This window comes from Teleopsis dalmanni, chromosome 2 (genome assembly GCF_002237135.1).
Source record: "Teleopsis dalmanni isolate 2A chromosome 2, ASM223713v2, whole genome shotgun sequence".
Lineage (NCBI taxonomy): Eukaryota > Metazoa > Arthropoda > Insecta > Diptera > Diopsidae > Teleopsis > Teleopsis dalmanni.
In genome coordinates, this window is record NC_051847.1 from 65883968 (window position 1) to 65897627 (window position 13660).

At 26.3% G+C, this 13660-nt stretch overlaps 1 protein-coding gene across 1 annotated transcript in view; it reads left to right on the top strand.

Annotated features, from left to right (window-relative positions):
- The first annotated feature begins 1506 nt into the window (after positions 1 to 1506).
- LOC119682227 overlaps positions 1507 to 13660 on the top strand; it is a 30535-nt gene continuing 18381 nt past the window's right edge. Inside the window, exon 1 of the mRNA XM_038095599.1 lies at positions 1507 to 1631. Within this exon, the coding sequence (XP_037951527.1) occupies positions 1620 to 1631 (12 nt within the window). The 5' untranslated portion in view covers positions 1507 to 1619. The remainder of the gene's footprint in view (positions 1632 to 13660) is intronic.

The window sequence follows — 13660 nt, forward strand, 5'->3', positions numbered from 1 at the left end:
GAGAGTTTCTTTAATAAAATAGGTTAAATATTTATGTGCATAAATGTTTTCCAAATTCAGGATTAACAAATCCAATGTTTCCATACTTAAAATCCAAGTGAAACTAACAAATATACGTCTTTTTTGACCATAAGTTTTGAATGTAAAAGAGTTTTTTGCAATTAAAGAGTTGGATGGAGACTTTCTTTAATAAAATGGGTCTAATAATTATATCCAGAAATGTTTTCCAAATTCAGAATTATCAAATCCAATATTTCCTTACTTAAGGTCCCAAGCAAACTAACAAACGTGTAAAAAAATGGTCAAAATGGTAGTTTTTTGACCATAAGTCCTGAATATAATAGAGGTTTTTGCAATAGAAGAGGTGGGTGGGGAGTTCAATAAAATGAAACAGATGTAAGAGCACACACTAACGCACAAATACACACATCCTTACATATAGACATCCACCACATACAGACATTTTGCCATGCTGTAGTGAAATGAACTGCGTGTAGGACTTTCGCGAGAAGAATAATGAATTAAAAAAGAAAATAGAAAAAAGGATGAAAAATTGTAAATATAGTAGAGAAAATTTTCATAGATTGCAGGGAATTTTGTGAATAGAATAAATATACCAAATAAGCAAAAAGAAAAAATGAGAAAACTTCCTAAAAAGAAACAAACAAAAAAACAATTGTGACCAAATTCACGTCATTGTCGTTGTTGTTTTATTGTTATTTTTTTTTTTTGTTTTCAATTGACGTTTGATAAATACAACGAATAGCGAATAAAACAAAACAACAAAAGAAACAAGTATGTAGAACAAAGTTAAGAAAATGTTTGAAAGTAAAACAGAATTGTGGAAAAGCGTGTTCGTGATAAAATTAAACAAAATGTTCAAAGCGAGAGCGATAACATACAAAGGAAAAGCAGTAAGAGCAATAGCAAAAGCGGAAATTGAAATACGATAACGGAAAGGAAACAGAAGTAAATGCAAAAGAAATGTGCATATGAAAGCATAACGGTTAATGACAGTTAATAGTTTAAACAAGTATTGAAAAGAAATTGATAAAAACAAAAAGAAAAAAATCAAGAAAATTTAATTAAAAATAAAAAGCAGTAAACTTAGTCTTCCCGTAAGTGTAATTGTTGGATAAATTAGCAGAAGAAAAGAAAACAGAAGAAAAAACAAAATTTTTATTAACTAAGAAGCAATAGAAAAAGTGCAAGTCAGGTATTACGAAGGACCACGCAAAGCATACTACAAAAACGAAACCAAAATGCAAACTCAGTAAATAAATAAGCAAAACACACAATAAAAATAACGAATAACGCATTTAAAAGCAAATTTTTTACGATTGTCCCCCCCACAAAAAATAATAACTAAAATATTAACATAGAAGAAATAAAAAATAGAAGAAGAAAAAAATTCTTCTTAAGCTGCTATAATAATAATAATAAAAATAAATAAGAAAAATAAAAAATAATTATTTAAAATTAATGCGGAACTCTGAAAATCACTGCTCTCACATCGCACAGTTCATTTTTAATGCGGTCAGTGGTGGTGGCGTTACCACGAGCAGACAACAGATGGCAGACGCAGACCCTACCAGTGGGCTCTGTTGAGGCATGTCGTAATGGCAAGAGAGGTAAGCTAATAAACTACTTTTAATTATTGTTTTAAGGTTGACAGTTTATTAATAAATAAGTTATTAATTTTAATATTATGTATATATATATATATATAATAAAAAGATAGTTGGAATCAATATTCAGCAGTTTCAAGTAGATGGGTGTTTCGAAATTTTTACTAATTACTATGAAGAGGAAGTTTCAGTTGTTAAAGCTGTCATACGTACTATATATATGTAGTCAAAGATATATTTTTTATTTATTATTAATAGTAAAAAAGTAAAGCCTTAATTTAATTTAATAGAGTAAAAGAAACTACAAGAATAATATTACTTAGTACAATAAAGTGAAATATTATTATTATTCGATATTTCGTTATTGGCCATTTCGATTAATAACAATAAACGTGATATAAAATCTTAAATGTTCCACTAAACTTCATTCTATAGACAAATAAATGAGTCTGATATATCTAAAGCTTAATAATAATTTCATATGTGATTAATTAATTGTTAATTATCATTATTATTAATTAATTATTAATTATTATTATTTTTAATTAATTATCAACTATTATTATCATTAATTATTATTATCATTATTTATAATTAATTATTATTATTATTGATTATTTATTAATTACTATTAATTTTAATTAATTATTAATTATTAATTAATTATTAATATCAAATTTGTTTATTTAAATAAAATAATATAATAAAGGTAGGAAAAAATTGACTCAAAATTTAACTAGAATATATATAACTAGAATATATATAAAATATATAAGTATATTTATAAAGAGGTTTTTTCGAACAGTAGTGAACTACAACAACAAAATTTTTATTTTTTATATTATTTTAATTAATTGAATTTTTGGCTGACCATACAGCTGTTTCGAGTATTGCCAAATACCCATCATCAGTGGTCTTGGAAATAGTTCCTGTATTTAATTATTCGTAAATAATTATTTTTGAGACTGGAAGTACCAGGATTCGAACTCGGGTCCTGCCAAATGTGAAGCTCAGAATCAGCGCACCTTAACCAACTGATCCAAAGCCGTACTTGACTTTTTTGTTCGCATATTTTTCTGGAGTTTTGTTAGTATAAGTATTTTTATATATTTAACGTATTATGTATGTACTTTATATATTAAATATGTAAATAAATATGTATTTATACATAAATATATATTCTATATATATAATATATAAATAGCAACTAATTTAGCAATAGATAGTCGGTACTTTTTACTCAATCATGATAAAAAAATGTAAGGTTAGAAAATTTTTTTGGGTGCCATTATTTTATAATTATAATTATAATTGTAATTATAATTATAATTATAATTATAATTATGATCATATTAATTTATTTATATGTATTATAAGTTTAGTTCAACCTACTACTTTTATCCAGCTAATAAATCGGTTTCTTGGTACCAATCCGAACGCTTTCCTATAAAGATGTTATTTTTTGACTTCTAATCCAAATATCTGTAACAACTATGAAAATTGAATACCCAGCATCTATCTTAAAATATTATAGAGGAAAATCGAATTTCATCACTTCCAGTTCCAATAACTAGAAACCATTGTATGAGCTTGGTTTAATTAGTTACACGTTATCTCAAAACTAAGGCATCATAGTGAAAATCAATTTTTCATTTTAATTTAAATATATAGCAACTAGTAGACAAATTTCTCTTTCCCAGAGAAAGAGCGATATATTGATTTTCAGTTCTTTATATTTATCTAGTATAGTTAGGTTAGGTTAGGTTGGAATGGCTGCCTTGTATTGAAAACCGACTAGAGCTTAAATAATGGCCAGTTGTAGTATCATCAGTTAAAGATTAACTAACTTGACAATTTTATATACTTGGCTAAGTCTCTAATTTGGCAAAATAAGAACTCGGTTCAATAAGGAAAGTATAGTTAACTATACTATGGATTATTATAGTATAGTATGGTGGATTAATTTCATAAATTTTTGGAGCAAATGGGTATAGTAAATAATATTAAATAAATACATAATAAATACCCTAGTCTAAAGATGACTATAGACTATAGTCAAAATGTTGGCGATAATGAAACATATTTTTTTAAACTAAATTAAAGAGTTATATTATTTAAATAATGGACCAACTATCCCTTTTAAAATTATAAAAATAAAATTTGGTCATTAAAATAATAAACTTTGAATACATAAAGCATTTCAGGCGCCTTATAATTCATCAAATTAAATTTAAATTAATTTAAATAAACTAAACTGATTTTAAAATCTATTTTTTTAAAATTCAAAAAAAAAATCATGAATTAAATTAGTTTTAAATTAATTTTTTGATATAATTAAATAAAACTATATTAATATATTAATAAAAATAAAATAAGCAAATTGATTGAATTACATAAAATTACATTAATTAAAAAAAGATAAAATAACTAAATGAAACTAAATGAAATAAAACTACTTTAATAAAATTGTAGTAAAATAAATTGAATATAAGAAAATATAAATATATTTCATTTCTATTAATTGGATATTAATTGAAGTAATTTATTAATTTATATTAATATAATTATGTTACTTAAAATAAAATAATATTTAATAACATCATTTTTAACTAATTTGAATTAATATTATTTAAATTAAGTTAAGCATAAATAAATGAAATTAACGTAGTTTTATACTAACATAAAACTAATTACACCAACATAAAATTAATAGAAACATAAATTTTTTTTTATTTTACATAAATAAAAAAAGATATATATAAAACTTTATAGTGAAATAAGTTAAAATAAATAAAAATATTATGAAATTAATTAAACTAAAAACAAATAGAATAAATTCATTATGTTTGTTTTGTTACTACAATTTAATTATCAAATGAACTTAATAAGTAAATCTAGTTGATATAAATCAATTACATAAAATAAAATAAATAAATATAGAGAGAAAGAAACAAATATAATAAATTAAATTAAATTAAATTAAATCAATATGTATAATTAAATAAATAATTAAGGTAGACTACATTCAGGTAGACAGGATACATAATAAAAATGATTTAAGATATATTTAAAAATAATTAAAAAAAAATAAAATAAATATAATCAAATAAAAGTCAAACACAATTTAATGTAAAATTAAATAAACAATTAAGGTAGATAAGGCATAATAGAAGTTATTTGAAATATATATAAAAAAATGAAATAAATTCAATTAAACTAAAATCAAATACTATTAAATATAATAAATTATCATTTAATTTTACATTAAAATTGATAACGACTGACATCCCCAGGGACCTCAAGATTGATCCCATCAAAAAATACATAAAGCATAAAGCCCTGAAATTATTCACGAAACCTGACAGACTTACCAACACACCAGAATGGTTACAGGCTCCTCGTAGAGGTATGCAGATCTGAGGTCAATTATTGCTTAGTCTGATGAAGTGATAAACAATAATCCAATCAAGGCGTAAAGAGGGGTTTTGAAAATACCTCGAATTAAGAAAGAGTAAAAGTGCTCAAGTGCTCAAGCGCACTGGCTCAAATAGCTTCAATATAATATATTTAATTATAATACATAATAAAACTGATTCAAAATATATTTAAATATAATTTAGAAATAAAATAAATTCAATTAAATAAGAAATAAAACAATAAAAATAAATAACAATAATAATAATAACAATGATATAATAAGAAATTAAACAATTAAATTAAATAAATTAATTTAAAAATAAAAAAAAAGTTAAAAACCATTTATATTCAATTATGTAGAATATATTTTAGATTGTATTACAAATTCAGTATTGGCCTTTACCGTTTAAATAGACTGCTGTTAATTCCAAAACTGTTAACTTAACAGAAAATTATTACAGCCGCTCTTAATAACATTAAGAAGTGTATGTTTGTTTTGCTTTTCAATTATTTGATACTTTAAATTCTATTGCATATTCAATGCTTTCTGCATTCACTCAGATATTAATTTATTTTATATTTATATTATATGTAAATATTAATATAGAAAAGAATTAAAATTTTAAATAATGTTATAAATAACTGTCTGCCATTGCGCAATAAAAGCGCTTTTAATGCGCTGTTAAGGACGAGACTTACAGTTCTTTTACTACATTTCCATGCTGTTCTCTCGCAAATGTTGCCACTTTTACGCTTTCTCTGGCTGTAGTTTTGTTTTTCTTACACTGGTTATTGTTGTTATTATCCTTTTAACTGCATTCAACATTTGTTACACGATTGCAAGATTTTGTTCAAGGAAATTTTTTCTAATGATTTGCAAAGCATACTTATATGAACAGCAGCTATGGTGCGAGTGAGTGACTAGCTTTGACCTAAATATCTCGGGGGAAAAATTCACTTTTTTTTCAATAAACCAGCCTTTTCGCCATTATTTGTTTGTAGTTTTTTCTGCTTTTTTATAACATTTCGAAATGCAATGATATATTACAAGTTGTATGTTAGTTCATTGTGCATGTGAGTGCTAGCCAGTGAGTAAGTGAGTAAGTATGCAAAGTTGTGCGCTTCAAGCTTTCGCCATGGTTGGCTGCTGATGTGCCAGCAACATTTGCTTTCTTTCAGTTTCAATAAACTTTATCAAATACAATATAAAAAGGATATTCTACGTTGGTGGAATGGTTACTTTTGTGCTTGGCATCATTGTTGTTGCAGCATAAATCCTTGTTGTGTTAGCTGCTTTGTACATACATAAATTCTACGGTGAGCTTAGGAAATATTTTCGCTGCAACAGAATTTTAATAACTGCCATTGAATGTCACTGTGTCCTGGAATATGTGGTAACGGCTTTAATATAATTTTAGGTATATATGCGGCTCTATTTTTGGTTGTGTGCCTTCGATGTGCTTCACATCACTGCATTTTTTTTATTATATATAATTTTTGTTAGAGATTTTTACAAATTTCTTTTCAAAATTCAACAAATACCAAAACTATTAAAATTTTTATGACTTACATGCACGGATGGATGGCAGGCGAAGTTGCGGATATCACAGTTTAGGCATGCAATACTCTGACTATAAGAATTTTGTATGCATTTGTCCTAGAAACACAAATTTTTTGATTTGGGATAAGTCCTTTTTAAATTATATTCACTTGTGTTGTGCAGGGGAAAAGGTGAGAGAGCTAATTTCGACCTTGCAAAAGTTCAAGCACTCTTCTTCGTTTACCTTTATGAACGGTAAATTTGCTTTGTATAAAAAATGCACACAAATATTTGGACTATTAAATTAAATTGTCAGCAGGTAAGCACAGAATTGTAAATTCGATTCGATTTGATTGTAACCTTGACAAAATGAGGTTCGTTCATATTGTTGTAAGTAGTAAAAACGAATAAATTAAAATTCTCTAACGAAACCAGCATCAATCACGCGTATTGGAAATTATAAAATAATATTGCATAGTTTCAGGCGTCGCAAGACAATACTGTAGCCGCCATTGCTTAATGTATGAACCGTTTTCTGAGAAATTAGTGGCAATAACATTTTTAACTTGTCGCAGTGTTAAACTATAGGCATACATCTTTTTTTTTACTCTTTTTTTGAATTAGGTGTAAAGCAATCAAAACTCCAAGTCTGTGTCAAATTTCAACTCATTTAAATTATCCCGATGTTCTACGGTTAGCACTCTTAGGAATACCAATTCGATATTTCATCAAGAGGCCAGAGCGCGTTGTTCGAACGTCTGTTATTGTCATCATTTTGTCTATTGATAACATTTGCCAAAATATGCGTTTTTATATATCATCGTTGCAGTTGTGTTACTGCAACAGGAAGGAATGCACTTCCCGGTTATGCCCGTTGTGATAGCCTCTTTGAAATCTTTAAGACGTTACATTCCATTTTAAATTATTTCAATGCATTTTATGTATACTAGAAGACGGTAGGTGTCTCAAAACTGACTCGAGTTGTTTTCATTCCAGTTTAAAGCGGTCACCACATGCTCATAGGACCACGTGATCTGTGCTTCCAGCAATATTTTAAGTAATATATTAAGTAGTTTGGGCAGTAGGATATAGTCCCACATCTGTATATTTAATAACTAAATATAGTATAACCCATTTCTTGTATTTGGTAAGGGTATTAGATTGTTAATATAATGTCGACTTTGTGTTATTTCAATTTATAGAGAAGTTTTTTCAATTTTTGCAGAACCATTAATAAAACTGCAGATACTCGAAAACTTTTTATTCTTTTATAAATAATCACCGATAAATATTTAAATAGGATAATAAGACTGCTTGCCAATATATTGTTTGATTTAGTATTTATGCCCAGGTGTCTAATGTATCAATCCAATCTAAGTTGAGAGAATTTATCAGAGTTGTAATTTTCGATTTAAAACAGCATAAACATATAAAGCTGACGAAAATTCTACTGTCTGCGATTAAGAACCAGAAAATCGGATTGAAGACCATCATCTTAACCATAACCATTCTCATCAATATCACTATTACTCGCATTCATTCCTATTATCATTACCATAATCGTTATAAGTATCATCGTCATTATCATTACCATGACTGCTACCGTCATTATTATTCTGTTTTTCCCGATTACTATCGTCATCACCATTGCTATAAGCAGATTGAAAGCCGTTGGGTTCATTATTATAATCGTCATTATCAACAATATGACACCCACTACCATTAATACAATTCTTTTTATCATCACCTTTATAATGATTAAAATCAATATCATTATTACTATCCTCATCATTGCAATTATAATCATAATTATCAGTCTTATTGATTATTGTCATCATCACTATCGCTTTTATCAAAATAATAACCATCAGTTTCATAATGACTATTTTAATTATTATCATTTTATTATCACTATCATCATCATTATGACCATTATCATAATTATTATCATAACTGCCATTATCATCATATATCTTTTCGTACTTTATTATCAGATTAATGATTATAAGCTTCATTACTATTACTGTCATTATCAACAATATCACCCCCACTACTATCAATATAATTCCTTCTATTCATCAATATAATTTCACTCTATCATCATAATAAATACCATCATTACCAGATCATCATTATTATAATCATAACTACTATAATTCTTCTCTATCAATTACTGTTATTATCACTGTTCTTATTATCAGCGACATCATTTACATTAACATCAGATTCAATACCAAAAGCAACACCAACGTTAATATTAGTTTTCACATCACTCTTATCGTTTTCTTTTTTATTATGATAATGCCACCCATAAGTTTACGGTTCCAGAGTGGAATAAGTATCGCAGATAATAGGATATTTTAATCCCTATATTACATGTTAATATTACAATATGGGTCGGTTCTACGATGCATAAAGCATTGCATCTCTTTACCACGAAAGAAAAAAGATCATTAATAACACAATTCATCACTGTGACAAAGTCTTTAAAATTATTTTCATTATCAAAATTATCAGGATTATCATCATCATCAGCTTTATAGTCTTACTCATCATCTATCAAAGACACATCCTTCTTTCTTAAGTTATATTTTTGATGATAAACTATAGGCCGGTGATTATTAACATCCAATTATTTGATAAAAGTAACGTAACTGAAGACACATAGATCTCTTATTGCTGTTTGGTCTGCTATTATTGATATATGAGCTTGAGATGCAAACCTTCTGAAGATGATTTACGCAGTATCAACAGAAATGATTTGTATCTTTAGAGTGAAACACTCACTCACAATATAATAGTGTTTTTTGTCACTGCCAGTAAAGGTATCTGTACATACACCTATCCGCAGGCAATTTTAATAGAACTGTTTTATTATTTTGCTTCTATAACCTTTTCATAATTTTGATAAAGCGGTTTTTCTGAACTTCAGAATTTGTTATAGTCAAATAGAAACTCAATTAGATCGGCTTACATTATTAAGTTACCAGTATGATAGGTTAATCTGTTTTGAATGTCTAATAGAATTTTGATTTAGTTTGTTCTGGATTTTTCAAATATATATATTTTGTTATAATGTCTTAATAAGAATAATAATAAGAATAAGTTTGTAATATTAAATAACAAATTGACACTCCCTAACGAAGTATATATTAACGAGCAATAACATGTAAAAGAGTATGTTTGCAAAATTGTACTTAAAACTGCAAGTATTTAACAGAAAACGTTTACAGTTTTGTACAGAAAGTATATAAAATAAAGATTCATCAAGCTAATAAAAGTTAAGCGCTGTTAATAACAGATTTGAAAAACATTTTGGTGTTTTATTAGAGACTGACTGACTGTTGTGCACAGTACATTAAAATTTATTTCCAGAAGTATATATATATAGGTTTGGTTATTTAATAAAAAACTGTTAAACACATTACTGCTTTTTTTGCGCTGTTAATGTATGGAACAGGTTCACTGTTAATAACAGTTTCAATAAACTGCCATGTTTAACGGTATATATACTTATACATCTTCAGTTATTTAATATAAAACTGTTAAGCTCATTACAGAATGTCTAGCGCTGTTAATGTGTGTAATATGGTCACTGTTAATAACAGTTTCAATAAATTGCAATATACATATATACAAAAATGTTCTTAAAATGTAGGTCAAATGTGAAGAAGTGCATTACAGTTGCATGTTAATGTCGTGGATGCTGAGCTGAAAATACTGATTTAACTGTTTCAGTTCCTCGGTTTTCGGTCATGAGGGCAGTGCACTTTCTGGCTTTCACTGAAATAAAAATTAATAAAGACACAAATTCATAATCAAAAAATTTATGTAGAATTGTTTAAAATATTGCACAATGCATTTATTAAAATAACAAGCAAATAATAAACTTTTGTTATATAAATTATTTACAACTCAATTTATGCATATATGCGTATATATGTTCTTGTTTTTTTTTTCTTAAATGAAATGAGAATACAAACATTAAAAGTAAAAGTGGTTACGAACTGCAAAATGCCATAGAGAAATCGATGAAATCGTTTGTAACTAATATAAAAAAAAAATTATAAAAATAATATTTTAAAATTTATTCAGTGTTAAATATAAATAAATATAATTAATAATAATTATATAAGATACTCTAAAAATTAAACACATAGTTAACATAAGCAAAAGCAATCGTTATATATAAAAAGTTGAATATTGTGCATTTTTTTAGTGTTTTAAGCAGAAAATTAAATGTTTTTAATGCCTTAAAGTATGCTTCAAAAAATAATTAGTTCAGGGTTTCAGCATCAAAGTTGTATGTACGGGTTTTACGGGTTTTTTTTACTTTAAAATGTTAGTAAAATTTGTAGTAATAAGTATATTTATTAAAATAATTGCTAAGCAAATACATTGAACTAAAATATTGAATTAAAATATTTGTGTCTATTTGTGCAACAGTTACGGGTGCACTGCTCTCAGTGTTTTAATATAAAATAAAATAAGGTTAAATAATATTTTTTTTTCTAAATAATTACTTTGAACTGTAACGTGTAACTGAAAGTGTACTAGAAACAATATACAAAAAAAAACACACTTATTTGCCTGCAATTATTCAAAATGTGCATGTTCGTAATCTGTATGCTGTGCACCGAAAAGCGAAAGGATGCAAATAAAGCCGTTACAACAATGCCAACAATAAAGAAACGTACATCCAATTCGTACTCATCAGCATCGTCAACATCATCATCCTATTCATCGGCATCAGTTTTACCAATTGGAACAGCACCAACAGCAACAACATCGTCCAACACATCAAAATCCTCGTCACCCTCCGTTGTTTTCCAAGAAATACCACGTTATCGGGCTTGGTTGTAAAATTTTGAAAGAAATTAAAAAACAAATAATAAAAACTTATTTAAATAAATAAAAATAAGTTTGATGAAATAAGCGAAGTCTAATAAACTCAAAGCTCAAAAGTATGCAATTATATTTTGGAGATAAATTATTTAATAATTTTTTAATGTTGTATGCAAAAATTTTATGCGGGTTTCAATTTAAAATAAATCTGTACAAACAGATAAACGTTTAAGTACTACCATAAGAATAACAAAAAAAAACAACAAAATAAAAAAAAATAAAACGAAAACTAACAAATCATTAACACAGCAGCTACAAGAACATAAAGGAAAACCTTGTGCTTAACAGCAACAGCAGGAGCAACATTTCTATCAGCAGGAGCAGCAATTTGTGTGTTCAATTATCTATTTCTGTGTTTGTGTATGTGTATTATGTAAGAGCACATGTATGTGAATATGTGTGCTTGAATATAGGATTATTTCTATTAAGAGTTTATGCACTTTCATAAGTACAGAGTTTGAGTGTGTATGTAAGCCATGAATGTTTTTATGTGAATGCGTGTGTTTCTATGTATCTGTGTATGATTGTATGAGTGTCCTTATTCAAATGTAGGCCAAAGCAAATGTTAATATGAACATAACCACCCGAACGATGTTGGTTTCAGTTGTACTGCAACATCAACTGCAACAAAAGCAATAACAGCAAATATTTGTAAAAAGTAATTTTTTTTTTGATATGTTCTGCGAGTATATAGTATTAACGGTTTTAGCTCCTGAAAGTGTGCAATTTTTATTATCAATAAGCAGTACTTAAATGTTAGAAGAATTTAAATATAAAATATTAATTTAATATGATTTGATTTGAATTTTTAAATATAACGACTGTCATCACTCTCATTTAATAGTAGTATACTCATACTCTCTCGTGAATTTCTTGTCCGCCCTTTTAGTATAGGGTTGCCAAAATTAGTCAACATTTGTTTCTCATGTGAATTTATTAAGAGTAGAAAAGATTTGATGCTCGTAGTACTACGCTTTAAATGGGCTCTAGAGCTCACCTAGCTTATTTAGCTATCTGTCAAAAAGTGATATTTAAAATATGCAAAATTAGTAGCAGAAACATAGAACATTATGCACTATTATGTTATATATTTATATATATCTAAATTTGATGCCAATTATTTTTTCGTTTGATATCAGATATTATTATAGAAACACTACCAACTTTCCTACTGAAGTTTAATCATGTTATCTTTAGATTAAGTGCATATACTGAACTTTATTTAATTGTCATCCTATCAGTCTTCTATATATATATATAATATATATATATAATAATTTAAGAGTTGGGTAATTGGTCATTTATAAAATAAAAAATAACAATAATTTATTATTTATATTTAAAACAAATTATTTTATAAAGATATATTCCGATATTTCGATCATCCAATTTGTTATAAATATAAATAATAAATTATAGTTTTTTTATTTTTATTTAAATGACTAATTAGCCCGCTCATAAAATATTAATAAATTATTATTATAAGTTATTATAATATTATATATTATATATATATATATTATAATATTTTTTGTCACAAAAAAAAAATAATATATATATATTTTTTTATTTAGATCTGACTCTTAAAATTAGGTTGAAAAAATATTCAGAAACCAAAAGAAAAAGTTGTAAAAAAATAGATTGCAATACATCTGTCAGAATTACTTTTCTTATATTTTATTAAGAACTTTTATTAAGAAATGTAATTAATGTTGCAGGTAGGTAGGTTATGCCGGCGATGCTAAGGGATCCACTTAGACCTTTAGGTCCACTGTGTTACCATATAATTAAAAAATTAATGTATTAATTTTTAAAAACAAGACCACAAAAAAATCGCTTCGAAAAAATGATTAATATTGAAAAAGTTTTATATATAAAAAACCCATTTGATATAAACTGATTGATTAATGTTAATAGAACAATCAGAATGGTTTCATAACTGTAAAAATATTTACTCTCATATATAATAAAAATAAAACAGATCAGTAAGAGATTGTAGTGACTACTACCATCATTTAATATATATTACTGACTCAAGATATATAAGACTCCCATTGCGTTTCTAATGGTAGTAATTTTTTGGGTCTGTAATTTATTAATTACAATAAACGTATATTGATCATTTTTCTCTGTTAATGGAAAATAACTATGAAGGGCTGACCTATGAAAT